This window comes from Pygocentrus nattereri, chromosome 23 (genome assembly GCF_015220715.1).
Source record: "Pygocentrus nattereri isolate fPygNat1 chromosome 23, fPygNat1.pri, whole genome shotgun sequence".
Lineage (NCBI taxonomy): Eukaryota > Metazoa > Chordata > Actinopteri > Characiformes > Serrasalmidae > Pygocentrus > Pygocentrus nattereri.
In genome coordinates this window covers 8669400-8694697 of record NC_051233.1, presented here as the reverse complement: position 1 = coordinate 8694697, position 25298 = coordinate 8669400, and the positions used below count along the sequence as shown (strand labels likewise).

The following is a 25298-nucleotide window of genomic DNA, read 5'->3' as shown; positions in this document are numbered from 1 at the left end:
TCCCACTCAGAGGTTTTGTTTACAGGAATACGCGTGGCAGTAGAACATTTCAGTAAGATAGCATAGTATTATAGTATTATAACTCTTTACGACCTCGTCATTCGGAGGATCCGGTTGTATTCGGGAGAAAAATGTACACAGGACAAAACAAGTTGGGTTCTGAATATTTTTATTTAACACAGGGTGCGATAGAGAGGATTTTTCAAAAAACCCTGTTCATTCTGGCCATAGAGAAATGGGGCTTAGACCCGGAGTTCCTAATATGGTTACAACAAGGACTACAGAATGACGTACGACTACAGTGGTCTACTGTACTTAAGTAGTTTTTTTCAAGTATCTGTACTTTAGTGAAGTATTTCCATTTTTGGTGACTCTGTACTTTCACTCCACTACATTTCAAAGTCAAATCTCTTACTTTTTACTCCACTACATTATGCAAACTACGTTGTTCCTTTTGGTTTCAGTGAGTATAAAAATGTAACATGTCAAAATGAAAGAAGCGCAAAGCCAGAGCACCAATCAGGGCCCAGCGGTCACTTTCTTTAGAGCTGGTTTTGACCTGTTGGTCATACCGACCCAGTGCCAGCAAACATCAGCGCAGCAGCGTAAAACTTTGGGAGAGTCTGTTCAACATAAATGATGAACTAACCTAACTTTGTCTAAATAGAGCACAATATAGAAATATGTCCACATATGCAGTCGTGACTGGCATGTCTTTTTATTCTGAATTTATACAAACACTAATTTTACAGTAAATTTGTTTTGGCTAGTTTATGTTTATGAACCGATGCAATATAGAAAAACCTGTGTTTAAAGCAAGTTTTTTTTATTAAACTTAAACTTGTAACCAAGTTGAAAACAAATCTTGTTCTTCTACTACTCCTCCCATTTACAAACGGAATTGGGGTCATATTTTGTTCGGTTCTGTCAGTTTTTAGGTTCTGTGTCATTCAAGTTGCAACTATGCAGCTCACATTACAATTCAGTATATCTATAAAAATGCATAAAACAGAGCAGACGCTTTCACTTAAATGTAAAATGCCCTAAAGAATCTAAACATTAAGCTGATTTGATGTTTACATAATCAAAAGTTCATTTATGGACTGGCGACCTGTCCAGGGTGTATCCTGCCTTCCGCCCGATGACCGCTGGGATAGGCTCCAGCACCCACCGCGACGGAGAAGCGGCTTAGAAAATGGATGGATGGACAAAACACTGTACAACATATGGACAAAATCCTTTTGTCTTGTCAAGAACAGTGAAAATGATTTATAAAACATGTAATTAAACTGTGCTGGACTCGCTGAGAACCTAGGATTTAAGTTGACTGGCGCACAGTGAAAAACCTGAGGCACGAATAATGTACGTTTACAGTATAATACAGCATATTAGACTTTAAACTCTTGTGAAAATATCACAGTAATCATTAACACAGTGATGTTCATTCAGTTATTCACTCTTTTTTGCTCTTTGCTGAGGTCCTTCTGCAACATTTACACAAAGATGAATGTGACCAGAGCGACTATGGACAGCAAAAAGGCAGCGATGTCCAAGCAGTGGTACTAGTACCAAGTGAGGTCATGGGCCGCCACCCTCAGGTGCTTGGCCCCCTTGTTGCACATCACAAACTCGATCCAGAAGACAGCCTGGTCCAGCGGCTTCATCGGCTGATCATGGTGGATTCGGGAAAGCCTCATGATGCTCTCTTTGTACCTGAGAGATGAAGTTAAGTCAAACTGTGTATAGGAAGTGAACAGAGAGGCACTAAGCTTTTTTGTGGCAGTTTTAGGGGCAAATCAGATGTGTTTTGACAGGGTGTTATCAGGCAATAAACGGGTGGAGCTATTAAAAGTGCAACTGGTTACTCTGCTTGGCCAACTTTGTTTTAAGCAACTAGAAGAAATTTTACTAATTACATTATTTCAGCTCTCAGGATCAGATGTACATACAGTCTTATGCGAAAATGTGGGTGTCCCTGTTGTGCTTACATGCTTTGCTGATTTTTTAAGTGAACAGATCCTTTACAGAGAACACACTTTCAAGTACATTTACTATTTATTTGCTGAGGCTGTGCAAAAAACAATCTTAACAGTGCAAATGTTAGTGCACAATTTCTGCTTATTCACTTAGGTTAGCATATTGTAAAAAAAAAATGCAATATATATTAGGTGCCTTTACTTTTGGACATGCCACATTTTATACTTTTTGTTTCATTTGGCGAATAATCAGTGGTTATGCATTAAACTGTGCAGAAAGGCGTTCTCTGCAGAGGATGTGTGAACTTACTTTAATGTACAAAACCAGGAAAATGTCATTTAAGCAGTCACACCCAAACATTTGCATGCGAGTTTGCTAATTGAAAATACGGTTAAACATATTAACTGTAATAGTATTCAAGGACCTTTATAGCCTCAAACCATTGTTTTTTCTACTAAAGGCATTTTCTTAAATTTTTACCATGAAACAACATTTCATTTGCATCCAACATGGAGTTACAGTACTTTTAATTTTACACTGAGCACCCTTAAAATAATCTCCATCTTAAAGCATTTGTGTTTAAGGAAAATACAAGATCAACTTACGATGGATTGGTAATAACTTCGGTGAGAGCGTCCTTCAGGTCTTTGGTCTCTATTTTGTTCATTTCAAGCAAAACAGCGGCTCCTTTGGTTTTCATGTGGAACAGATTATCTGGCTGGTCAATGAACAATGGAATGCCAGTATTCAAGTCAGTATTGTGACAGCAATGAACCAGATAAGGCTGCACTGTTACACACTGTTACGCACTGCACTGTTACAGCAAAATTGTAATTGTAAATGTGTAATTCCATGTGAGATTTTCTAACATTGTGTTTCAGACCCCTTTCCAAAGAGTCCACTGAAGGACTATTCAAAGAGAACTCAATAAAAGTTTGGCAAAGAATGTGCCAGCTGAGGATGTGAGTGAATGATCTACTACTATCATCTTCCATAATGTTGATTTTGCATTTGAGACCCAAACATTGAGCCTGACTTTCTTTTTGAGCCTGCCTGTGTGACATTAATACGTAAAGACATACGTTGTGGTTTGAAAAACCCCCATGAATCCAACCTCTGAAGTTATTATTTCAGGCATTACAGGGCAACTCGAAGCAGTTCATGCACACCATATATCTACACCATAGAGTCTTGTGTTTGGAGCAAAAGTGTCTGGTTTCTCTCCTGTATACCGCCACAAGACCTGTCATTAAAAAACTGATGAAGTAAACCATCACAAAACTTTCTTCCCCACAAAGAATATAAAATTGAACAACTTTACTACATGCAAGTGCTATGGATGGCACTTTGCTTGCAATATTCAAGGAAAGGAGTACTTACAGAGCGCACTACTAACCTAGAGATTTTATAGGTAGGGGCAAAGAACAACACAATAAAATCATGTATCTGCAGGGCTGTTTGTCTAGTCTATTAATAGTTTTTATGGAGAATAAACACCAGTCTGACTCAACATGAATCAGCCTTGTATCAAGATGGCTTGTAGACTTTGTGATGTCTGGAATATTGATTTACTCTTTGCAGATATGAACATTACAGTGTAGTCTCAGACCTTCTGTGGGATCTGCCCGAGTGCTGCAGCGATGGTGTTGGCTCTCTCTTTGGGGAGGTCCTTCACTATGGAGCCCAGGGAAAAGACCTAAGTTAGCTCTAAACCTTTGTACATTCAATCATTTTCCCAATTATGTGGTAACTCTTAATGTGCAAGTCAAGCATGCAAACGTTCAAAAGACGTCCTGACAGCCATAAGAGTGATCTTACTTTTGGAAGTGGCTTTGCAGGCTTGCAGTGCAGCCCCCCGACAAATTTGAAGCTCGGCAGGATCGGTCGTGGATACTCAAAGTCCCAGTAAGTTCTGATTAACCAGATGTCCGCTTTTCCCATAGCATCACACATTGTTGTGGGTTTACCTATGTGGTAAAGAAGCAAAGATGATGTGATACTAGATCAGTTTCCTGCATAGTAACTTAAATGTTTCACACAAAATGAAAAGTGAGGCTATTTTTTTCTGCTCCTAATTTCCTAGTACACTGGAAGACAGCAGCAAATGGTGCTGACATTCAAACTTTTTCAGCACCAACATGAGCTACGAGCACGAAGTAAAACATTTCAAAAATAAAAGGAGGCTCTGCTGCTCCCTTATCCACTAGTCTGTGTAATAAACAACATGAATATAATTTGCTGTTGAATTATTGCCGTGTGAGCAACGTATAACAGCACGTTCTCTACCTACTCTATGAAGTTCATGTGGTCAGTGAGATGTCCTTGGCTGGCAGCAGCGGGCACATACGACGGTGGCGTTGGCAACTGACCGCACAGTCTCTCCATACTGTACGCCGCAGATAGTCTTATAGACACCACCTGGGGGAGCCCGAGGGTCTCTCCCAACAGATCACTGCATGGCATCATGGGATCATACAGAAGCACATCAAAGTGTGATTCCCTGAGTGAAGCTATGAGCTCTTGATTGAGCAGCATCCCGTCACATATTGATTCCAGATAGCTTTGAATTTCAGACAATATGTTCCAAAACAACAACAAAGTCTGAATCCCAGGGACAGCCTCGTTAATCCAAACGTTAATATGGTTTTGCCACATGTTCTCTGCATCTTCCTTTTCCACGTTCACCTTAAAAACGGTGTATTTGAAGTTCTCCTTTCGCGTGTAGTTGACCGAATATGACGCTGAGTGAATGAGAATATTGCTCTAGCAATATTATTATCCTGTAAGCACAACTACTGTAGGGGGAAGTTGTTAATACATTACATCGATACATAAAATAATGAAAATAGCTAAAAACAGCAGATAATAGCCAAGGATTAATTACAGTTGATGTTGTTCTACCAAAAGATTTGTAAACAATGTAATAAGCAGTGAATTTCAGCTCAACATTATTATTCTATCAATGCTGGTAATATTTCACGATAAGGAGTTCCACCTTAAATAGTGCCTGAATGCCTCAGTGGGCTGAAGGACCAGAATGTAACTGCTCCACCATTTAAGGTGGAACGCTTGAAAAAGGTGGAAAATTTGAACAAGAAGCTGGAGAATAAGAAGCTCTGTGTAACTGAAGGTAGTAAAATATCCTACCCACAGTTTTATGTAGAGCTCTGCATGTAAATATGTGCTACGGCTGGACATTTTGGCCGGGTAGCGCTATTATTATTACTCCTTTTAAACAGAGATTGAAGCTTTCACTTTCGTTTGTTCTTCCGCTCCGCCGCGTCTGTCTGTATCCTAGCAACGCATCTGCGCATGCGCATCAGCGACGCAGCGCAGTTTACAGCACTGTTTAACAAACAACGTCCTAAGATTTTACATTTTCTAAGTTGTGGTGAAACAGAGAACAAACTGCAGTCATTATATTCTGACAAAGATCCCGATCTTTCCATTTGGCCGAGTATGTTTGCAGCAAGGACCGTCGGAAAAGTGCGGCTACTGTTTAAAAACGTAAAATATTCACAGCTGTAAGGAACCTGTTGGTGTTATATATAAAGACTTAAAACTTAAAACCTTTTCAACTATAACTAAATCAACTGACCAACAAGTAAATAAAACTAAAGACGTTGCATTTAACCAACTGGGCAGGTATAATAGTGAAGAAAAGAAATATTCTTAAAAATACATAGAAGTAGTAAATTATTATTATTATTAGTAGTAGTAGTAGTAGTTGTAGTAACAGTAGTAGTAGTAAATTATTATTATTAATAGTAATAGTAGTAGTAGTTGCAGTAGCAGTAGTTGTAGTAAATTATTATTATTAATAGTAATAGTAGTAGTAGTTGCAGTAGCAGTAGTTGTAGTAAATTATTATTATTAGTAGAAGTAGAAATAGTGGTAGTAAATTATTATTATTATTATTAGTAGTAGTAGCAGTAGTAGTAGCAGTAGCAGTAGTAGTAGCAGTAGCAGTAGTAAATTATTGTTAGTAGTAGAAGTAGTAGTAGTAGTAGTAAATATTGGAAAACTGTCAGATGGCATTTCATATAGGGGCCTTTAATTATTAAATAAACCAATATTAAAATCATTATTAAACATTCAGAGTAATTTTAGTTAATATAATTATTGTGAAATATCATACTATTTTTTAAAGAATTGGTTAAAAATTGATTAAAATACATCCAAGGCATATCTCATAAGACTAAACATAATATGTGTATCTGTACACTACGCGTGACATTAGATCTGTACGTCATATGGATGTGTCACAGTAGTGATTTTTGCTTATAGAAATCTTTAACATGTGCGTGCAGAACGTTTAAACTGCTAAAATATCCATCTTTTAAAAGTGAGGAAGCTATTAAAGAAAGTCAATGATTTGTACATCATCTCTGTACTTCAAGAGTTTTCCCATCTTCACAAATAACCCCAACAGGTTCCTTATCGCTGTGATTGTTTTACGTTTTAAAACTGTAGCCGCACTTTTCAGACGGTCCCTCACCCCCTTTCAGCGTCTGCTGCAGCGGCTCCGGCTGCTTTGATCAAATGTACTGGGGGAAATGGGAAGATCGGGAACTTTGACAGAATATAGTGATTGTACTTTGTTCTTCTGTTTCACCACAACTTAGAGATTTAAGGAAGTTGGTGGAGCTCCGCCTCGCTCCCTTTGTCCCAGTTCAGTGTGGCTGAAATCCAACCAACAAGTAGTCGAGCTGTCACTTAGTTCGCTACCATGATATACAGACATCTCCTCCCGTTGGTGGCTTTGCTACTAATCGGCTCTGAAGTCAGTCTCAGTGGTAACATACTGGTTCTTCCCGGTGAATTCAGCCACTGGTATAACATGCGAGTAATCGTGGATGATAATATTGCTAGAGAACAACCTCCCCACTGCTTCCAGTTACAATGCAAAGTTTGACCAAGATTATAAGTAAAAATGTGTTAGGCTGTATATTAAGTGTTATATTGCACAAAATATATAATAAAATGTAATATTATGTATTACTGTATATAATGTATAAGTCATGATAATGAACATACAATTAACGACAAATTAATCTCATTTATTTATTTATAAAAAATTCTTAATCTGGTCTTGACTACAACCCTATTATTTAGACTGGTGACCATTTTTTGCAGTAGATGCACTTTATAGTTTTATTTCAGTACAGCTTTTTTTGTGGAGAGGTGTGAACTGTTTTCACAGCAGAGGGTCCTCCCCATTCACCCCTCATTGCTCCTGGTATACAGAGCATTCTGAATAAAATTTGGTATTGAAAGGAAAATTCAGTCCAAAATTCTGTCTAAACTCTGACAGAGACATCAGACCTACACGTCTGCATCAGGCAGGTTGCTTATAATGCTACAGATCAATTGTGCTTGTAATGGTAAGAGACTGTTCCTCTCTTTTAAGAACTGATTTGTGGTCCTGTGTCATCCTGTTTCGTCAGTTTTTAGGTTTGTCGTCATTCAAGTTTCAACTATACAGCAAAATATATAAAACAGAACAGACATTTCTACTAGACACGTGAAATATACATAGAATGTCCTAAAGAATCGAAAATATAAGTTGTTTTAACATTTGTATAATCAAAATTTTATTTTATTCAAAACACCGTACAAGGCCTGCAGACTGCTTCTACAAACATTAGTGAAAGAATGGGTCGCTTTTCTCTCCCACTATGAACCATCACGCCTAGTTAGATCACAAGGTGCTGGCTTACTACTGGTACCTAGAATTAATAAAGTTACATCGGGGGGAGAGCTTTCTCATACAAAGCCCCCCAGCTCTGGAATAATCTTCCTGTTAATGTTCGGGACTCAGACACAGCCTCAGTTTTTAAGTCTAGGCTAAATACTTACTTGTAGAGTCGAGCCTTTGGTGATTAGTCTTCCCTGTCAGATCTAGATCTGCTGGAGTCTCTGCTGCTCTGCTATATTGCTATATTGTAATCTGTAGTCAGTCACTCTGTACAGAACTGACTCTGTGTTTTTCTTTCCTTCCTCTGCCGAGCTGATCAGCTGCCCATCCTGTGCATCTGATGCTGTTGCCTCTTCTGCCTTGATTGAGTGCCGCTGCTCACCAGCCTTCTGGACCGGCTTGACCACCACTGAGCTTCTTGCTTTACAACGCTGTGCAGTCCTCACCCTCAGATCTTTCTTTTCCCACTTTGTACTATAATACTTCATACTAATAATGTTTGCTGTCCGGTGTCGACCAGAGGAGGATGGGTTCCCCTTCTGAGTCTGGGTTCCTCTCAAGGTTTCCTCCTCTTTTAGATTTCCTTGCCACAATTGCCGCTGGCTTGCTCATGGGGGCTCGGACCCGGATTTTCTTTTCTTTTCTCTCTGTAATACTGATTGTCCTGTAAAGCTGCTTTGTGACAACACCTGTTGTAAAAAGCACTATACAAATAAATTTTGCTTGCTTGCTCTCAGGAGCTCAGTGAATTCCAGCGTGGTACAGTGATAGGACGCCACCTGTGCAACAAGTCCAGTTGTGAAATTTCCTCACTACTAAATATTCCACAGTCAACTGTCAGTGGTATTATAACAAAGTGGAAGTGATTGGGAATGACAACTCGGCCACAGTGGTAGGCCACATAAAATGACAGAGCGGGGTCAGCGGATGCTGAAGCGCATAGTGCACAGAGGTCACCAACTTTCTGCAGAGTCAATCGCTACAGACCTCCAGACTAGCTCAAGAACAGCATAGAGAGCTTCATGGAATTGGTTTCCATGGCTGAGCAGCTGCATTCAAGCAGCTTACATCACCAAGTGGAATGCAAAGCATCGATTGTAGTGGTGTAAAGTGCCACCACTGGACTCTAAAGCAGTTCTTTTCTCTGGAGTGATGAATCACGCTTCTCCATCTGGCAATCTGATGGACGGGTCTAGGTTTAATAAGAACGGTACTTGTCTGACTGCATTGTGCCAAGTGTAAAGTTTGGTGGAGGGGGGATTATGGTGTGGGGTTGTTTTTCAGGAGTTGGGCTCGCCCCCTTAGTTCCAGTGAAAGGAACTCTTAAATCTTCAGCACCAAGAGATTTTGGACAATTTCATGCTCCCAACTTTGTGGGAACAGTTTAGGGACGGCTCCTTCCTGTTCCAACATGGCTGTGCCCCAGTGCACAAAGCAAGGTCCATAAAGACATGGATGAGTGAGATGAATTTGGGATGAATCGAAGAGATTGTGAGCCAGGTCTTCTCGTCCAACATCAGTGCCTGAGCCTGACCTCACAATTGCGCCTCTGGAAGAAAGGTCAAAGATTCCCATAAACACTCCTAACCCTTGTGGAAAGCCTTCCCAGAAGAGCTGAATCTGTTATAACTGCAAAGGGTGGGCCGACATATTAAACCATATGGATTAAAAAACTCAAGTTCCTATGTGTGTGAAGGCAGATGGGCAAATACTTTTGGCAATATAGTGTATGAATAAAATCCATTTGAGTGCTGTTGAGAATAGTGAAAATGATTTATAAAACATGTATTTGATTACTTTACATAGTGTTGAAACCTTGGACTAAAACCAGAGATATTCACAGTAAAATACAGCACTTCAGACTTTAAACTCTTGTGAAAATATCACAGTAATCATTAACACAGTGATGTTCGTTCAGTTATTCACTCTTTTTTGCTCTTTGCTGAGGTCCTTCTGCAACATTTACGGAAGAGCCAAGCACACGATTTCACAAAGATGAATGTGACCAGAGCGACTATGGACAGCAAAAAGGCAGCGACATCCAGGCAGTAGTACTGGTACCAAGTGAGGTCATGGGCTGCCACCCTCAGGTGCTTGGCCCCCTTGTTGCGCATCACAAACTCGATCCAGAAGACAGCCTCGTCCAGCGGCTTCATCGGCTGATCATGGTGGATTCGGGAAAGCCTCATGATGCTCTCTTTGTACCTGAGAGATGAAATTAAGTTAAACTGTGTATATGAAGTGAAAATCAGTTGCGTTCTGACAGGGTGTTATGCACAAAACACAATCCTAAACAGGGGGTTTAAGGTTCAGAGTGTGAAAAAACACAAAATGCGCCTCTCTGTCATATGCATATGCATTTAAAGGAGGATCAGACAAAATGTAAGAAGATCAGGCAAAAAATGGGCAGATCTATTGAACGTGTAGCTGGTTATCCTGCAGGGTCTACTTAATATTGAGCAAATAGTGGCAGCTGTTTTTTTATACATTATTCTATTTTATTATACTATTCATTATTAGCAGTATCATCACAACAATGTGGTGTTGAAACCATTCATTTAAAAACAAGAGACACAAGCCTTGAAAGTGAGCTGAAAGAAAATTTACCAATTACATTATTTCAGCTCTCAGGATCAGATGTACATGCAGTTTTATAGAAAGCTTGAGTGTCACAGGTGTGACATTTCATATTTTGTTGATTTTGGTATTTTGTCAATACCTCTACAGAAAAGTACATCCTCCACTTACAATAACTGTTTATTTCCTGACTTTAACACTGTATGATATTGTAAAACATTAAACGATACATGTGGCCAGTGCAGAAAACAAATTTAAATATGGGATTTATTTCTGCAAATGATAATGCACATTTACTACTTATTTGTTGAAGTTAGGAAAATAACAAAAATGTATGTGCCTTTACTTTTGCACTGATCACGTTTTATGTTTATATGTGTTTGTATTTACTATAAGCTAATAACCAGTGATTATGCATTACAATGTGCAAAAATGTGTTCTCTGTAGAGCACGTGTCAAGATCCAGTCCTCGTAGGTCAAATTACTGCAGACTTCAGCACCCTGCTGTATTAAACACACCTGATTCAAGACCTTCAGGAACTAAATTCAGAGCATTAGATGTGGGTAAACGTTAATCTCCATAGAACCTTGGCCCAGAAGGTCCCCTGCTGGACATGCCTGCTGTAGAGGATGTGTTAACTTATTTTCATTTAGAAAATCGACAAAATGTCATTGAAGCAGGGGGCCCAAACTTTTCCAATCAAAAATGGGGTGAAACATTGTGTCATGTGCCCGTCCAGTGAGCCCCAATGACCCTTGATGGGGCCACAGCAACAGCCACAACTAGCACAAAGTTGGGACACAAGGCCCTAAATCCACCACCTCCTGTTCCACAGCGAAATTGCTGGCCTGGACCTCACGTTCAATCTGGCCAGCTGAGTTGGGGAATGGGGGTGGTGATGGGGAGGCGAAGCATCGCACTGTCTGTCCCTCTCGGCTCCTCTCGCTGTCCCCCCTCTGATCTTCTTAATGGCTGCTGTTGCTCCACCTCTCCATCATCACCCCTGTTCCCCAGCTTGGCTGCCAGGATCAAACATGATTTATAATCTAGTACCCTCACTGTGGAACAGGAGACAGAGTCTTAGTGTCAGAGTTCAGGGCTTGGATCCCGCTTTCGTGACTCTAGTGGCCATCGTCATTATCTCTCTGTCTCTGGTGGCTGTGCTTCTCGTCCCTTGGCCAGCTATCGCGGCTGTCATTGAACCCGGTAGATGGCCGCAGGGCACAGACATATATGTTGCATTGCTGAGGAGGATAAAATTACATTTTCATAAACAGTGTTCAAGGACTTTTACAGCCTGTTCTTTTACTAAACGTATTTAACTTTTTGCTATGAAATGTCAACTTGCAGGAGTTTTCCATCTCAAAGCATCTACATTTAAGGAAAATACAAGATCAACTCACGAGGGATTGTTAATAACTTCGGTGAGAGCGTCCTTCAGGTCTTTGGTCTCCATTTTGTTGAATTCAAGCATGACAGCTGCTCCTTTGGTCTTCATGTGGAACAGATTGTCTGACTGGTCACCAAACAGTGGAATGCCCACCACTGGGACACCATGGTAAATAGCTTCATAAATTCCATTAGTCCCACCATGACTGATGAAGGCCTTGGTTTTAGGATGTCCTATCAGAGACAAATCATTAGAAATCATCACTACAACAAGCTGATGTAGTAAATACTAGGCAAAAAAACAGCGTATATTAAGGTTCAATGGATTTGCTGGAATCAGAGATAACATCTATTTAAATGTTTTCTACAAAAGCCACATTCAGGAATGCTAAGATAACCTTTTTCTTATGAGAGTTCATGTTGTTTGCTTAGAGAGCTTGTTCTTCATTTATACAATTTAAGACATTTCCCCTGCCTTGATCACGCTGATTATTTAAGATATTTAGTGAAAACTGACAGTTGTGTACTGAAAGTCATATTTGACAATTGTCAATCGACAAGCACATCAGTCAGGAAGGCGCTAAAGAATCTGTTTCATTTCTATCATATAACATCATTTTGGTTGATAAAGAACAAATCAGTATTACATAACAACAGCAATGAACCGGATAATGTTTGAGTAATACTGGAAAACAGAATGCTTTTGATTGTCTTATACCTATTATGTATGGGGACTTGTTTCAGGCTTTACAGGGCGCTTTACAGGCTTTACAGGCTTTTGGGCCCTAAAACACACTTAAATGACAGAACTCTACCTTACCTAGTAAATCATTCTGGGGAATCCAGTCATAGAGTCTTGTGTTTGGAGCAAGAGTGTCTGGTTTCTCTCCCGTATACCGCCACAAGACCTGTCATTAAACATAAAATGCAGAGAAATGATAAACAGGAAAAAATGGTAAAGTTAAACTCTTTTTGTATAAAGAATGTAAGATTAAACAACTCTACTACATGCAAGTGCTATGGATGGCACTTTCCTTACAGCACTTAAGGTGATAGTACTGATAGAGGGCACCACTCAAGTAGAATGAGATGTTTTAGGTAGAGGTTGCTTGTCTGCGACCGTATTACAGAAACTTCCTATATTTTTGTCTCAACTTAAGATCTGACAGGTCAATATAAGATTTTTTCACAAATTCATGTTACAACAAATTAAATCTTAATCTTACAGAAACTAATCTTAAGTTAGGGTTTTTCTATAATACTGTTTTCTTATCTGCAGTTAATGGATAAGATTAAGAACTTAACTATAACAGCTTCTGTCCTAAATTCAGTCTTAACTGAAGTTGTCATAGTGACTAAACAGATAAGATTTCAGACTTAAGAAGTTTCTGTAATTTGGCCCCTGGTCCATGTCTAATCTTTATGGAAAACAAACGACAGTTGATTTAAACATCCATCAGTCCCATATCAAGATGGCTTGTAGACCTTGAGATGGCTGATTTTCTTTTTGCAGATATAAGCATTTCATAGTGTAATCTCTGACCTTTTGTGGGATCTGTCCGAGTGCTGCAGCGATGGTGTTGGCTCTTTGTTTGGAGAGGGTCTTCACCATGGAGCCCAAGGAAAACACCACAATGCCATCATCCCCTGAGCTCTGAACAAACTCCTCCATCTCCTACACAATGAAACAGACCAAGTCTCAGGCTGGGCCGAGGTAAGCCAACTGACTGACCAGCTACTTAAGTAAGCTGTACGGCTAAAGTGTTGGTCAGGAAGCTCACATTAATGTTGGGTTTAAAGTTTGTCAGCATAAATAAATGGATTCAGAAAGGAATTTTCCTGAGGAGAACATCAGTCCTGTTCCAGACTGTTTACTTGCTTTCTGCAGTACCAGCTGATAAACTCATAATCTGCAGTAAGGTTTAGGGTCAGGTACCTCCTTTGTACATTCAATCATTTCCCCAATTATGTGTTCATTGTTGACATGTAACTCAAGCATGCAAAAGTTCAAAAGATGTCCTGACAGCCATAAGAGTGATCTTACTTTTGGAAGTGGCTTCGCAGGCTTGCACTGCAGCCCCCCAACAAATTTCAAGCTCGGCAGGAGCGGTCGTGGATACTCAAAGTCCCAGTAAGTTCTGATTAACCAGATGTCCACTTTTCCCAAAGTGTCACACACTGTTCTGGGTTTGCCTATGAAGTAAAGGAGCAATAATGATGTGATACTAGATCAGTTTCCTGCATAGCTACTTAAATTTTTCACATAAAATGTAGCAAATATCATAATCTGTTTTCATTTCTATCATATAACATTATTTTGGTTAATACAGAAATAAAACAGTATTACGTCTCAACAGTAATGAACTGAATAATGGTTGAGTACTGGCCATTTTTTCCAAGCGCCCTGTTTACATGGAAATTAGGGCTATACAAAAAGTTAATATATGATAAACACTTTTAAAACTTAAGCACCACTTAACACCTCCAATAAACTAGGCAGAAAAGAACAAGCACTGCTGGACAAAGAACACTGTAAGATCAAATATGATTTAAACTTGCTCGCCTTTGAAGCTGATTATCACAGGTTGTTCAGGATGACTTTGGGGAAAAGCGTCTCAGGACTGGGCAAAATGGGGAGCTGACCAGTTTACCAAATTTTGCTCACACCGTGCCAGATAACACTGTGATTAGATATGAAAAGGCTCCAATTTGGACAAAAGCTTAAAAACTGACATCCCCAAACACAGGAGCGAGACTAAGCTTACTGGCTGGTATATTAAGGGTTGATTTCCTGGACAGGGATTAAGCCTAGACCACGTTTTTACATTTACGGCATTTGGCTGACGCTCTTATCCAGAGCGACTTACAATTTGATCATTTTACACAGGCAGGCCAAGGCGGTGTTAGGAGTCTTGCCCAAGGACTCTTATTGGTATAGTGTAGGATGTTCGCCCAGGTGGGGATTGAACCCCAGTCTAGAAGGCAGAGGTGTTAACCACTACACCATCCCAACCCAACCTTTTTTCTTTCAGTAGATATTTCCCATTCACAATGCTGTGTAGTCCAAGACTAGACTTGATCTCTATCCAGCAAAAATGACACCGTCTGTGTCTGTGCCTACAAACACTCACATATTCTGTCTTTTCTTGTTAGGTTATGGAAAGTCCTTAATGTAGTTGATCCAGATGAGGGCACTGAGGTGTCAGTTGGTGGTCATGGTTTGTCACACATAATAATATGTGAATTAATTAAGGTTTGAGTCAGCACAGACATCTAAAAAAATGCAAGAAAGGAAAAGAAACAAGAAAAGAGGCCTTGGTGCTGCCTTACCTGTAATTTTGGTGTAATACTTATCAAACATCATCATTTGCAGTTTGCTTACTGCTGTGGCAGCAACATACAACAGCACATTCTCTACCCGCTCTATGAAGTTCATGTGGTCATTGAGATGCCCTTGGGTGGCAGCAGCGGGCACATATGACGGTGGAGTTGGCAACTGACCGCACAGTCTCTCAAAAGTGTATCCGAAAGACAGTCTAAAAGACATGACCAGGGGGAGGCCGAGGGTCTCTGCCAGTAGATCACTGCATGGCATCACAGGATCAAATAGAAGTACATCAAAGTGTGATTCCCTGAGTGAAGCTATGAGCTCCTGATTGAGCAGCATTCCTTCACATATTGATCCGAGATATTCCTCAAAGTCAGACAGCATGTTCCAGAAAAACAACAGAGTCTCAATCCCGGTCATGGTGTCGTTCAACGAAACGTTAACCATGTTCTGCCACAAGACCTCTGCATGCTGTTTGTCTATGCTGACCTTAAAAACAATGTATTTGAAGTTCTCCTTTTGCTTGAAGTTGATCGAAGGCGATGCTGAGTGAATGAGAACAGTTACACTGTGATTCCGAGCGACCAGCTCGTCCACGATTACTCGCATGTTGTACCAGTGGCTGAATTCACCGGGAAGAACCAGTATGTTACCACTGAGACTGATTTCAGAGCCGATTAGTAGCAAAGCCACCAACGGGAGGAGATGCCTGTATATCATGGTAGCGAACTAAGTGACAGCTCCACTACTTGTTGGATCCACCGCCCTGAAAACCTCCTCACTGAACTCCGGTTTCAGCCACACTGAACTGGGACAAAGGGAGCGAGGCGGAGCTCCACCAACTTCCTTAAATCTCTAAGTTGTGGTGAAACAGAAGAACAAAGTACAATCACTATATTCTGTCAAAGTTCCCGATCTTCCCATTTCCCCCAGTACATTTGATCAAAGCAGCCGGAGCCGCTGCAGCAGGCGCTGAAAGGGGGTGAGGGACCGTCTGAAAAGTGCGGCTACTGTTAAAAAAATGTAGAACATGATTCAGAGGAGTCGGTTGTTGTTATTTATAAAGGCTTGAAACCTACTGAAGTACAGAGATGGTGTGAAAACCAACAACTGACTTTATCAACTTTCTCACTTTCGCCACAGGATGGACACTTATTAGACAGGGCCTGGCAAATTAATCACAATTCCATCATCTGGTATGAGAATGTATTACTCCTCTGTATCTCTATTAAAAGCAATAATAAAATTACCAAAACCTTTCAGGAGACGAAGCATCTTTTAACATATCAGCCAAAAGCTGTTATGACCCCCATCTGTAGCCTAATGACACACCTTAATGCTATTGTGCCTGGCGTTTTACCTTTTCAAGCGAAAAAGCTTGCTGTTGTCTGGCGTAGATATTGTCTATCTTTGCTCATATGGCGTTTAAAGATGTGGAAAATTTGTAATGAAACATTTTTGCCCACGAATATATGCGTGTTTCCCATCGTTAGACTTGCTGAAAGCAACCGGACGAGAAGCGAAAGCGCGTCAGCGTAGCTTACGCAGTCTGCGTAAAACGCTCGTGCATGTGAACCAAAACTGCGAAATAGCGCCGTGGACGGTCACAGAACTCGGTCCAACACCGGCTGCTTTCATCAAATATATTCGGTAAATTTGAAAGATCGACTTAGAAATGGTGTTGGCTGTTTGTGAGCAAGAGGAGGAGCGAAACGCGGAAAACCTCTGAATACGCAACATCAGCCTGTTTACGGAGCTCCGCCCTGCTCACTTTGTCCCAGTTCAGTGTGACTGAAACCGGAGTTCAGTGAGGAGGTTTTCAGGGCTGTAATGTAGAGCCAGCAAGTAGTGGAGCTGTCAGTTAGTTCGCTACCATGATATACAGACATCTTCTCCCGTTGGTGGCTTTGCTACTAATCGGCTCTGAAGTCAGTCTCAGTGGTAACATACTGGTTCTTCCCGGTGAATTCAGCCACTGGTATAACATGCGAGTAATCGTGGATGAGCTGGTCGCTCGGAATCACAGTGTGACTGTTCTCATTCACTCAGCGTCATATTCGGTCAACTACACGCGAAAGGAGAACTTCAAATACACCGTTTTTAAGGTGAACGTGGAAAAGGAAGATGCAGAGAACATGTGGCAAAACCATATTAACGTTTGGATTAACGAGGCTGTCCCTGGGATTCAGACTTTGTTGTTGTTTTGGAACATATTGTCTGAAATTCAAAGCTATCTGGAATCAATATGTGACGGGATGCTGCTCAATCAGGAGCTCATAGCTTCACTCAGGGAATCACACTTTGATGTACTTCTGTATGATCCTTTGATGCCATGCAGTGATCTACTGGCAGAGACCCTCGGCCTCCCCCGGGTGATGTCTAATAGACTGACTGTGGCATACACTTTTGAGAGATTATGCGGCCAGTTGCCAACACCACCGTCGTATGTGCCCGCTGTTGCTGCCCAAGGACATCTCACTGACCACATGAGCTTCTTAGAGCGGGTAGAGAATGTGCTGTTGTATGTTGCTCTCACAGTAGTGTACAAGCTGCAAATGATAACGTTTGATAAGTATTACACCAAAATAACAGGTAAGGCAGCACCAAGGCCTCTTTTCTTTTTGCACATGCACTGATTTAAACTGTAATTCATTCACATATTGTTCAAAGGTCTGACAAACCATGAGCACCAGCTAACACCTCAGTGGCCTCATCCAGATCAACTATATGAATGACTTTGCACGACCTAAATTGCAGAAAGAATGAACATGTGCGTTTTTGTAGGACCTGACACAGTTTTGTTTTTACTAGATACTAGAGATCAAGTCTAGTCTTGGACTACACAGCATTGTGGATGGGGATTATCTACTGAAAGAAAAAGGTAGTCCAGGACTAAACCCCTTAATCCCTGGCCAACAATTCAACCCTTAATATTCCAGCTAGTAGCATCAGGTGAAGTCCAGCTCCTGTGTTTGTTTATCAATTTTCTCCCATTTTTGTCAAAATTGGAGCCTTTTTACATCGAATCACAGTGTTATCTGGCACGATGTGAACAAAATTTGGTGAAGTGGTCAGCTCCTCATTTTGCCATGTCCTGAAACACATTTCCACGCGGTCATCCTGAACAGCCTGTGATAATCAACTTCAAAAACGAGCACTGTTATATTCACAGTGGCTTCCTACATTGATGCTGTAGTGTACTTTGTCCAGCGGTGCTTGCTCTTTTGTGACTAATTTATTGTGGTGATGGAATTCTGAAAGTGCTTATCTGGCAAGTTTTTATATTGCTTCAACTTCTGTATGAGAGCAGCACATGGAAAAACGGATCAACTCATACTTATTATGAGCCCCGGTTGTGTAAGCGCAAACAATCTGGAGAACCTGCACCTGTCTTGTCAATGGGATTCCAACTTTGGTGTTGTTTTGTTCGTTTGAGAGTTATTTCGGGGAAGCTTCTGATGGGATGCTGTTTAATCAACAGCTCATAACTTTGCTAATGGACTTACAATTGAATGCACACAATTACAAAAATACATTTGAATCTCTTTGACATACAGTATGGAGAGACTGTTCAGTCTTTTGCCACACAAGAGCCTCTCACTGACCACATGGATTTCATAGAGCAGTCAGAGAACATGCTGTTATACGTTGCTCACACAGCAGTAACCAAGCTACAAATGATTTCCGTGTTTGATAACATGCACTCCAAATGACCTCAGACTCTACCTGCTTAGGAGTCCTTGGTCGTTTAGAAAGCAGGGGGCACTCCTGAGGATCTTCCCAGATGCCGTTGTGGCATGAGCTTTTATGGAGTGGTCTACTGGGGCAGCAGCAGCTCAACTGCAGACAGGACGAGATTTGACAGACTCATTAAGTAGGCCAGCTCTGTCCTGGGAAGCCTCCTAGACCCAGTGCAAGCGGTGGGAGACAGGAGGGTATTAGCCAGACTAGCTGGAGATCCATGCTGGAGAACAGTTCCCACCCCATGCATGAGACTCTGGCAGCACTGGGCAGCTCCTCCAGTGACCGGCTGCTTCACTCCAAGTGTGTGAAGGAGGCTATTGCAAATCTTTCCTTACTGCTGCTGTTAGACTGTACAACCAGCACTGCTCCAAGTAGAACCCCCTCCAACCCCCCACTCGACCTCACACACCTACAGAACATAAACTGTGGAACTCCTCACCATTTCCTGTGTTTAATATAATCAATACTCCTTGTGGAATACTTGTAAAATATCTCTATAGTGTTAATATTATTTGCTTTTCTATTGATAATGTTTATATTGTTAACTCCTCACCATCCCATGTGTAACATAAATCAGTACCTCATATGCAATTCTCTATGTGAAATGTGGGTAAAATACCCTTACAGTGTAAATATTTTTGCTTTTATTTATTTAGAATTCCTTGTATTGTTACTTTTGTGAAGGATACCATTTATACTTTGTCTTAATTTTTTACTTTTAGTATTATATATATTATTTTCTATTTAGTAACAAGTAATAAGCTGTAAAACCCTGTTTAGTAATTAACAAGGTTAATTACTTGCTGGTTAATTCTCTTCTTATTACTTCTTTTCTTTTGAGTGCCTCCCTTCATTATTTTTAGTATTTTACTTTGTGCTTGTAGCTGATGTTAGTGTCGAAAAAGTTTGAATTTCAGCCTCATTTGCTGCCACTGTGCTCAGAAATTTGGAGCAGAAAAAAATAACCACATTATTTTAGATGAAGTGACCCTTATTAGTCCCAGAACGGGGAAATTTCACCTCGGTATTTAAACCATCCATGAAGTGAAACACCACATACTCATTAGTGAGCATGCATACGCACACACACAAGGGGGCAGTGAGTGCACTTGCCCAGAGCAGTGGGCAGCCCAATTCGCAGCACCCGGGGGTTAGGTGTTTTGCTCAAGGACACCTCAGTCATGTGCTGTCGGCTCTGGGGATCAAACCGGTGACCTTCCGGTCACAAGGCTGGTTCCCTAACCTCCAGCCCATGACTGCCCCCCCAACATTCTAACATATGTTAGAATGTTAGGTAACTATGCAGGAGATCTTTTATCATCTTTGCTCCTTTTCTTCTCAGGCAAACCCACAACGCTGTGTGACACTTTGGGAAAAGCGGACATTTGGTTAATCAGAACTTATTGGGACTTTGAGTATCCACGACCACTCCTTCCAAATTTCAAATTTGTCGGGGGGCTGCACTGCAAGCCCGCAAAGCCACTTCCAAAAGTAAGATCACTGTTATGGCTGTCAGGTCATCTTTCAAATGTTTGCATGCTTTAAAGGTTTAGGGCAGCACGGTGATGCGGTGGCTAGCACTGTTGCCTCCCAGCAAGAAGGGCCTGGGTTTGATTCCCTGGCTGGATGACCAGGATCCTTTCTGTGTGGAGTTTGCATGTTTTCCCTGTTTCCCCCCACAGTCCAAAGACATGCAGTTAGGCCAGTGGGACATGCTAAATTGCCCCTAGGTGTGAATGTGTCTGTCTGTCTATCTGTCTTCTTCCCAATGACTGCTGGGAGAAGCTCCAACACCCCCCCATGACCCAGAAGGAGAAGTGGCTTAGAAGATGTGTTTAGTTTAGTGCCTGACCCTAAACCTTACTATTATTACCTCACACTGTTTATCTGCTGGTTGTAGTTTATCTGCAGTCTGGGACAGGATTGTTTTTCTACTCAGGAAAATTCTTTTCTGAAACCATTTATTTGTGCTGACAAACCTTTAATCCAACATTAATGTGAGCTGCCTCACCAACATATTAGCCAGACAGCTAAAATTAAATAGCTGGTCAGCCAGCTGGCTAACCTCAGCCCAGCCTGAGGCTTGGTCTGTGGTGCTGCAGTTGGATGTCACTGCTCACTTCTGTTGCATTTAAATCAGCTTTTTGAGGAACATGATCATAGAACTAACATGAATCTGTCTTTGCTTTTTGATTTTGTAGGAGATGGAGGAGTTTGTTCAGAGCTCAGGGGATGATGGTATTGTGGTCTTTTCCCTGGGCTCCATGGTGAGGAACCTCACCAAACAGAGAGCCAACACCATCGCTGCAGCACTCGGGCAGATCCCACAGAAGGTCTGAGATCACACACACACACACACACACACACACACACACACACACACACACACACACACACACACACACACACCGGGCGGAAGGCAGGTGAGATTACACTATGAAATGTTTATATCTGCAAAAAGAAAATCAATATTCCTGCCGTCTCAAGGTCTACAAGCCATCTTGATACGAGGCTGATTCATGTTGAATCCGACAGGTGTTTATTCTCCATAAAACTATAAATAGAACAGAAATGTTTAATTGTACTGTTCTTTGCCCTGTCCTTAAAATATCTAATTCCACTTGAGGAGCGCACTCTACCAATACTGTCTTATTAATTGCTGTAAGGAAAGTGCCATCCATAGCACTTGCATGTAGTAGAGTTGTTTAATCTTACATTCTTTATTGGAAAAGAGACGTTTTTGTGATGTTTTACTTCATTAGCTTTACTAGTTTTTTTCCTTTTTGTCATTTCTCTAAATTCTGTTTAATGACAGGTCTTGTGGCGGTATACAGGAGAGAAACCAGACACTCTTGCTCCAAACACAAGACTCTATGACTGGATTCCCCAGAATGACTTACTAGGTAAGGAACAGTTATGTCATTTAAGTGTGTTTTAAGACCCAACCAGTATGACAATCTTGTTACAGATACCGATACTGATTTTGAAACTGCACTATGCATGATTTTCTTTGTTAAATGCGAAAAAATTAGCATTACTAATATAGTGTATATGTGAGTCGCCCTGAAATAATAATTTACAAGTCAGAGGTGTCAGGTCAGATTTTGTGGGGGTCATACATCTTACTAAAATCACACACGCAGGCTCAAAAAGAAGACCCTACTTGATGTTTCAGCTTCAAATGCAAAATTAACATGATACTGATAAAGATATGATGAGAATAGCAGATAAATCCCTCACATCCTCAGAAGACACGTCTTTCTCCAAGGTTTGACTGAGTTTGATTTGATTTCTCTTTCAATGCGCTTACAGTCATCAGATTCATCACTTCGGAAAGGGGTCCAAACCACAAACGATGTTACAAAATCTTCTTCCGCATGTCACATGCCGTTAGACATTTACAAATTACGAATCCCCAAAACCTACACAGCACAGCTTAAAACACAATTCCTTTTCTTCTTATTATTATTAAAATAAAAAGTAAAAAATTGAAAAAGCCTCTATAATAATTATAAGATAATTGAAGACATTCTGAGTTTCCAATATACAACCCCAATTCCAGTGAAGTTGGGACGTTGTGTAAAACATAAATAAAAACAGAATACGATGATTTGCAAATCCTTTTCAACCTATATTCAATTGAATACACTACAAAGACAAGATATTTAATGTTCAAACAGATAAACTTTATTGGGTTTTGCAGATATTCACTCATTTTGAAGTTACGTTGGTATCTGATAGAGTGTTTGGTTGATCAGTATTACGGTACATTCCTGAATGTAGAAAACATTTAAATAGATGTTATTGCTGATTTCAATAAGCCCATGGAGCCTTAATATACACCGCTTTTTAGCCTAATATATACTATACCAGTTTGCTGTAGTGATGATTTCTAATGATTTGTCTCTGATAGGACATCCTAAAACCAAGGCCTTCATCAGTCATGGTGGGACTAATGGACTATATGAAGCTATTTACCATGGTGTCCCAATGGTGGGCATTCCACTGTTTGGTGACCAGCCAGACAATCTGTTCCACATGAAGACCAAAGGAGCAGCTGTCATGCTTGAATTCAACAAAATGGAGACCAAAGACCTGAAGGACGCTCTCACCGAAGTTATTAACAATCCCTCGTGAGTTGATCTTGTATTTTCTTTAAACGCAGATGCCTTACGATGGAGATTATTTTAAGAGTGCTCAGTGAACACTTGTAAGTACTGTAACTCCCTCATGTTGGAGGCAAATGAAATGATATTCCATGGCAAAAATTGAAAAATGCCTTTAGCAGAAAAAAACACAGTGGTTTGAGGCTTTAGATGTCCTTGAATACTATTTATGAAATTTTAATTTTAACCACCTCAGCAGTGTAATATATCACAGCTGTCGCAAAAGAAAAAACTTTGTATCTCCATTCTTGTCGTTTTAGAGTTTTTGACATAAATTGAAAGTGCCTGGTCCAGCCTTCTGCCCCATGGTGGCTGGGGTGGGCTCCAGCTGTAGTTTCAGTAGCTCCACCCATTTTTTGTCTATCCTTCCTTCAAATGCACATGCATATGAGAGAAAGGTTTTGTGTTTTTCCACACTCTGACCCATAAACTGCATGTTCAAGATTGTGTTTTGTACATAACACCAGTCTAAACGCATGTGATTTGCCCCTAAAACTGGTGCAAAAGCTTAATACCTCTCTGTTCACTTCATATACAGTTTGACTTAATTTCATCTCTAAGGTACAAAGAGAACATGATGAGGCTTTCCCGAATCCACCATGACCAGCCAATGAAACCGCTGGACCAGGCTGTCTTCTGGATCGAGTTTGTGATGCGCAACAAGGGGGCCAAGCACCTGAGGGTGGCGGCCCATGACCTCACTTGGTACCAGTACCACTGCCTGGATGTCGCTGCCTTTTTGCTGTCCATAGTCGCTCTGGTCACATTCATCTTTGTGAAATCGTGTGCTTGGCTCTTCCGTAAATGTTGCAGAAGGACCTCAGCAAAGAGCAAAAAAGAGTGAATAACTCATTTGAATGAAGATCACTGTGTTAATGACTACTGTGATATTTTCACATGGGTTTAAAGTCTGAGTCAAGATGAAGACCAGATTAAGATTTTTTGTATTTTTATCAAAATACAAAAATAAAATACTTTTTTTTGCTTGCAGTTTATAGTTAATTGTGCGTGTAGATAATTGTGTTCATTATACTAACTTCTACATTATACTAATACATGATACTACATTTTTAAATATATTCTGTAAAATTTAACATTAAATTATATATTGCCTAAAACATTATTAAACAGCCTCAGTTGTTCGCTGTTCCTTTCTTCTCTAAAACCTATTCAGAATCACCACCTAAAGTTAAATGAACATAAACAATATACATTTTTATCATAAAGTGAAAACATAGTATTAATAATATTCTACAACTATGTCTCTTGTAATAATGATTAATAATGTTTTAGGCAATATATAATTTAATGATACATTTTACAAAATAATTAAAAATAAATTTAAAGATGTAATATTATGTATTAGTATAATGTAGAAGTCATGAAAATGAACACACAGTTATCTACAAGCACAATTAACTAAACGGCAAGCAAAAAAAAAAAAAAAGTATTTTGATGAAAAAAAAAAAATCTTAATCTGCTCTTGGTCTTGTCCTGGTCTTGACTAAGACTTTAAAGTGAAAGTGTTCTTTTAATAAATTTGAAATAATTCAGCTTCTAAATTGATCCTTTATCTTCTACAAATGATTTTAGCTAGAATTACTGATTAGCAACTCTTGAGCGAACAGTTTTGCAAATTCAAAAAATGGGGTGATTAGCAGGCCTGCTCGGTATCTTAAAATATTTAGCAACCTGTTCTTGAATTTAAAAATTGTAATTATTGATCATATTCTTTGGTCTGTCTTTTTTGTTCAGAACTGTTTTAATGTACAATAATACTAATATGACACTGAGTAAAACAAGATCTTTTGAAAACTCCCTCCTGTTTTATTGGTTATTGCTGCAAACATCTGCTTTCATCAGCTTCTTCTGGTGCAGTTTTGTGGCAGCTTGTGTGGTAATAGCACTCCCTTTTGGAGAAACATCAGGCTGCAAGTGATTTCCAAACAATGGTCATGTATTTTACATATTTAAAAAACAAGGTGTTTTTTGCCATTACAGTGTTGTCACTCTGATGTTTGGCTATAAATGCCTTTGGTCAAATAATAATTTCCCAATTATAATGTAGTGTTATCATTTCCTAGCTTGCATTATAGTTTTCATAATTCAACTAAGCACCGGGACACTTAATTTGTACAGACAATACTGCAAATTTTACTCGGATAGTAAAGTTAAGTCACACCCAGCAGAGACAGTGGGGAATTCACTCTAACATTGGCTAATGGTTTTTAAAGTCCCTACAAAAACTCAGTCTTTTAACGGTAAAAATGAATAAAACGTACTTAAAAAAAATTATTTGTTACCTTTTTCTGATCCTGGTTTTCTTGCTGTACACAGTGCCGGAAAAGGAGGATAACTTTTTTTCCAGGTTGGAGTTAACTTAGCAGCTCTAGGGTAAAACCCAGTCAGTTCAGCTTG

At 40.1% G+C, this 25298-nt stretch overlaps 3 protein-coding genes across 6 annotated transcripts; 1 reads left to right on the top strand and 2 right to left on the bottom strand.

The window, feature by feature from the left end:
• Positions 1-912: 912 nt before the first annotated feature.
• On the bottom strand, positions 913-15895 carry LOC108430445 (UDP-glucuronosyltransferase 2C1-like). Of its 2 annotated transcripts, XM_037533472.1 has the most exons (7): positions 14973-15895; positions 13687-13835; positions 13186-13317; positions 12463-12550; positions 11657-11876; positions 9638-9880; positions 913-1493 (listed from the first exon to the last, which is right to left on the bottom strand). In XM_037533472.1, exons 1-7 carry the CDS (start codon positions 15688-15690, stop codon positions 1454-1456), a joined length of 1590 nt encoding a protein of 529 aa, XP_037389369.1. In that variant the 5' UTR covers positions 15691-15895; the 3' UTR covers positions 913-1453. The 2 variants fall into 2 exon arrangements, with proteins under 2 accessions (XP_037389369.1, XP_017558419.2); XM_017702930.2 differs by lacking the exon at positions 913-1493 and having other exon boundaries at positions 9430-9880.
• LOC108430394 (UDP-glucuronosyltransferase 2A1-like) lies at positions 1500-4352 on the bottom strand. 2 transcript variants are annotated; one of them, XM_037533473.1, is made up of 5 exons: positions 4268-4352; positions 3796-3944; positions 3587-3651; positions 2583-2695; positions 1500-1713 (listed from the first exon to the last, which is right to left on the bottom strand). In XM_037533473.1, coding segments are annotated over exons 2-5 (330 nt in total). In that variant the 5' UTR covers positions 3797-3944; positions 4268-4352; the 3' UTR covers positions 1500-1562. The 2 variants fall into 2 exon arrangements, with proteins under 2 accessions (XP_037389370.1, XP_037389371.1); XM_037533474.1 differs by having other exon boundaries at positions 4264-4334.
• LOC108430444 (UDP-glucuronosyltransferase 2A1-like) lies at positions 6731-24179 on the top strand. 2 transcript variants are annotated; one of them, XM_037533471.1, is made up of 7 exons: positions 6731-6817; positions 16956-17562; positions 20057-20205; positions 20916-21047; positions 21530-21617; positions 22628-22847; positions 23442-24178. In XM_037533471.1, the coding sequence occupies exons 2-7, from the start codon at positions 16956-16958 to the stop codon at positions 23722-23724; spliced, it is 1479 nt and encodes a 492-aa protein (XP_037389368.1). In that variant the 5' UTR covers positions 6731-6817; the 3' UTR covers positions 23725-24178. The 2 variants fall into 2 exon arrangements, with proteins under 2 accessions (XP_037389368.1, XP_017558418.1); XM_017702929.2 differs by lacking the exon at positions 6731-6817 and having other exon boundaries at positions 16663-17562; positions 23442-24179.
• The last annotated feature ends 1119 nt before the right edge of the window (positions 24180-25298 follow it).

What these genes read in the sequence shown, in the direction of transcription:
- LOC108430394 (XM_037533473.1), bottom strand. An exon ending in TCGGGCAGATCCCACAGAAG is followed by an intron (nt 2,696 to 3,586) that starts GTCTGAGACTAC and finishes TTCATTGACCAG; the next exon opens with CCAGATAATCTGTTCCACAT. An exon ending in GAAGTTATTACCAATCCATC is followed by an intron (nt 1,714 to 2,582) that starts GTAAGTTGATCT and finishes TTCATCTCTCAG; the next exon opens with GTACAAAGAGAGCATCATGA.
- LOC108430445 (XM_037533472.1), bottom strand. Translation starts at nt 15,690, where the DNA reads ATGATATACAGGCATCTCCTCCCGTTGGTGGCTTTGCTACTAATCGGC. An exon ending in TCCCCAGAATGATTTACTAG is followed by an intron (nt 11,877 to 12,462) that starts GTAAGGTAGAGT and finishes TGTCTCTGATAG; the next exon opens with GACATCCTAAAACCAAGGCC. An exon ending in GAAGTTATTAACAATCCCTC is followed by an intron (nt 9,881 to 11,656) that starts GTGAGTTGATCT and finishes TTCATCTCTCAG; the next exon opens with GTACAAAGAGAGCATCATGA.
- LOC108430444 (XM_017702929.2), top strand. Translation starts at nt 16,845, where the DNA reads ATGATATACAGACATCTTCTCCCGTTGGTGGCTTTGCTACTAATCGGC. An exon ending in GTATTACACCAAAATAACAG is followed by an intron (nt 17,563 to 20,056) that starts GTAAGGCAGCAC and finishes TTTTCTTCTCAG; the next exon opens with GCAAACCCACAACGCTGTGT. An exon ending in TCGGGCAGATCCCACAGAAG is followed by an intron (nt 21,048 to 21,529) that starts GTCTGAGATCAC and finishes GTTTAATGACAG; the next exon opens with GTCTTGTGGCGGTATACAGG.